This window comes from Microtus ochrogaster, chromosome 8 (assembly GCF_000317375.1).
Source record: "Microtus ochrogaster isolate Prairie Vole_2 chromosome 8, MicOch1.0, whole genome shotgun sequence".
Classification (NCBI taxonomy): Eukaryota; Metazoa; Chordata; class Mammalia; order Rodentia; family Cricetidae; genus Microtus; species Microtus ochrogaster.
In genome coordinates this window covers 41,715,312-41,717,161 of record NC_022015.1, presented here as the reverse complement: position 1 = coordinate 41,717,161, position 1,850 = coordinate 41,715,312, and the positions used below count along the sequence as shown (strand labels likewise).

At 44.4% G+C, this 1,850-nt stretch overlaps 1 protein-coding gene across 1 annotated transcript in view; it reads left to right on the top strand.

The window, feature by feature from the left end:
- Stip1 (stress induced phosphoprotein 1) overlaps window positions 1-1,850 on the top strand; it is a 20,948-nt gene that overhangs the window by 5,760 nt on the left and 13,338 nt on the right. The window contains exons 2-4 of the mRNA XM_005351862.3: window positions 132-341; window positions 1,045-1,186; window positions 1,316-1,457. Of these exons, the coding sequence (XP_005351919.1) occupies window positions 132-341; window positions 1,045-1,186; window positions 1,316-1,457 (494 nt within the window). The remainder of the gene's footprint in view (window positions 1-131; window positions 342-1,044; window positions 1,187-1,315; window positions 1,458-1,850) is intronic.

Genomic DNA, 1,850 nt, shown 5'->3' with positions numbered 1-1,850 from the left:
GGCAGCATTTTTCTTTCTTGTTCGGTAGTAGCCAGCTGGTTGATATTTAGGAAGAGTAAGTATAATCTACACTCCTGGGGAGATAATGAGTGTTACGGAGTAAAGCTATATTGATACCTTCCTTTCCTCAGGTGAATGAGCTAAAGGAGAAGGGCAATAAGGCCCTGAGTGCTGGGAACATCGATGATGCATTACAGTGTTACTCTGAGGCAATTAAACTAGATCCGCAGAACCATGTGCTTTATAGCAATCGCTCTGCAGCCTATGCCAAGAAAGGAGACTACCAGAAGGCCTATGAGGATGGCTGCAAGACTGTTGACCTGAAGCCTGACTGGGGCAAGGTAAGCTTGAGAGTTGGGCTCTGCACAGTTTTCATAAGGACTTTGGGTCTGGTCTGTAGTCCCTTTTAAGCAGGCCCCCCTGACTTGTCTGCTCACCCTGTCTGAAGGTACTCCTTGAAGGTTAACACTTACCTCACCAAGTCTGTTACCATCAGTAGTAAAAACAGATTGTACTGATAAGAAATAAAACAGTGCTAAAGAAACTGACAACTTGTAGCCATGGGTTACATGGGGATTTATGCGCCTTTGTCCGCATCCTTTTAGTATCAGCACTGGTGTCATATCCTTTTGCTGTTTGCTGATTAGCCTTCGCGGCAGTATCATTTGGGTATAAAAGTACATGCTTTCAACCCAGCAGTTGGAACTAGACACAGGAGGCGGTTGAGGCCCCCAGGACCTACATAATGAGACCCTGTCTCAAGAAGAGGCGGTGGTGAGCTGACTCAGTTGTTAAGAGTACTGGCAGCTCTTTCAGAGGATCTGGGTTTAATTTTCAGCACCCACATGGTGGCTTAGAGCATCTTTAACTCAAGTCCCAGGGAGTCCAGTGCCTTCTTCTGGCCTCTATAGACAGCAGGCACACAGATACACGTGCAGGAAGACACCTGTATGGGTTAATAGAAACAAAACTCTAAGTTTTTTGAGTTTATCTGAATTTGCCTGTGTATGACCTCTATTTTCTATAATGTTTGTGGGTATTAAGGGTTATTCAAGAAAAGCAGCAGCCCTTGAGTTCCTAAACCGGTTTGAAGAAGCCAAACGAACCTACGAAGAGGGTTTAAAACATGAAGCAAATAACCTCCAGCTCAAGGAGGGCTTGCAGAACATGGAGGCCAGGTTGGCAGGTAGGTGCTCTTTTATGTAATACGATTAATTTTGAAAACAGTCTTGTCCTCCCCAAAGTGAAGGTGATAGTGGTGGGAGATGTGGTAACTCAAGTAAACATTTCATACTGGTGTACTTCATTTGGACAGAGAGGAAATTCATGAATCCTTTCAACTTGCCTAATCTGTACCAAAAGTTGGAGAACGATCCCAGGACAAGGACGCTGCTCAATGACCCTACCTACCGGGAACTCATAGAACAGCTCAGGAACAAACCTTCAGACCTGGGCACGTAAGTAGAGGCAACAGGAACTCTGTCAGAAGCTCTCTGGTTCGGAACACAGGTTTTTCTGCCTTTGCTTCTTTGCCACTGAATAGGGCAGGTTTTGTAATTGGTGTAAAAAGGGTCCAATAGCTTATAATAGCACTCTGGAATGTTTCTTACAATGCTGTCTCTTCTAGAATTCTAGCATGGTTTATTTTTATAGTCCCAAGGATCAAATTTGGGGCCTAGCCCATGCTAGGCAAATGCTCTGTCAGTGGGTAAGGATCATCTGTTAGCAGTGAACAGGTTAAGAGCAGTTGTAGAATTCAGGCTTGGTGTTTCACACCTGTAATTCCGGCTACTTGGGTGGTTTTTCTTTTTGTTGTTTTGTTTTTTAGCACATTGGCTTATCCTGTCCTA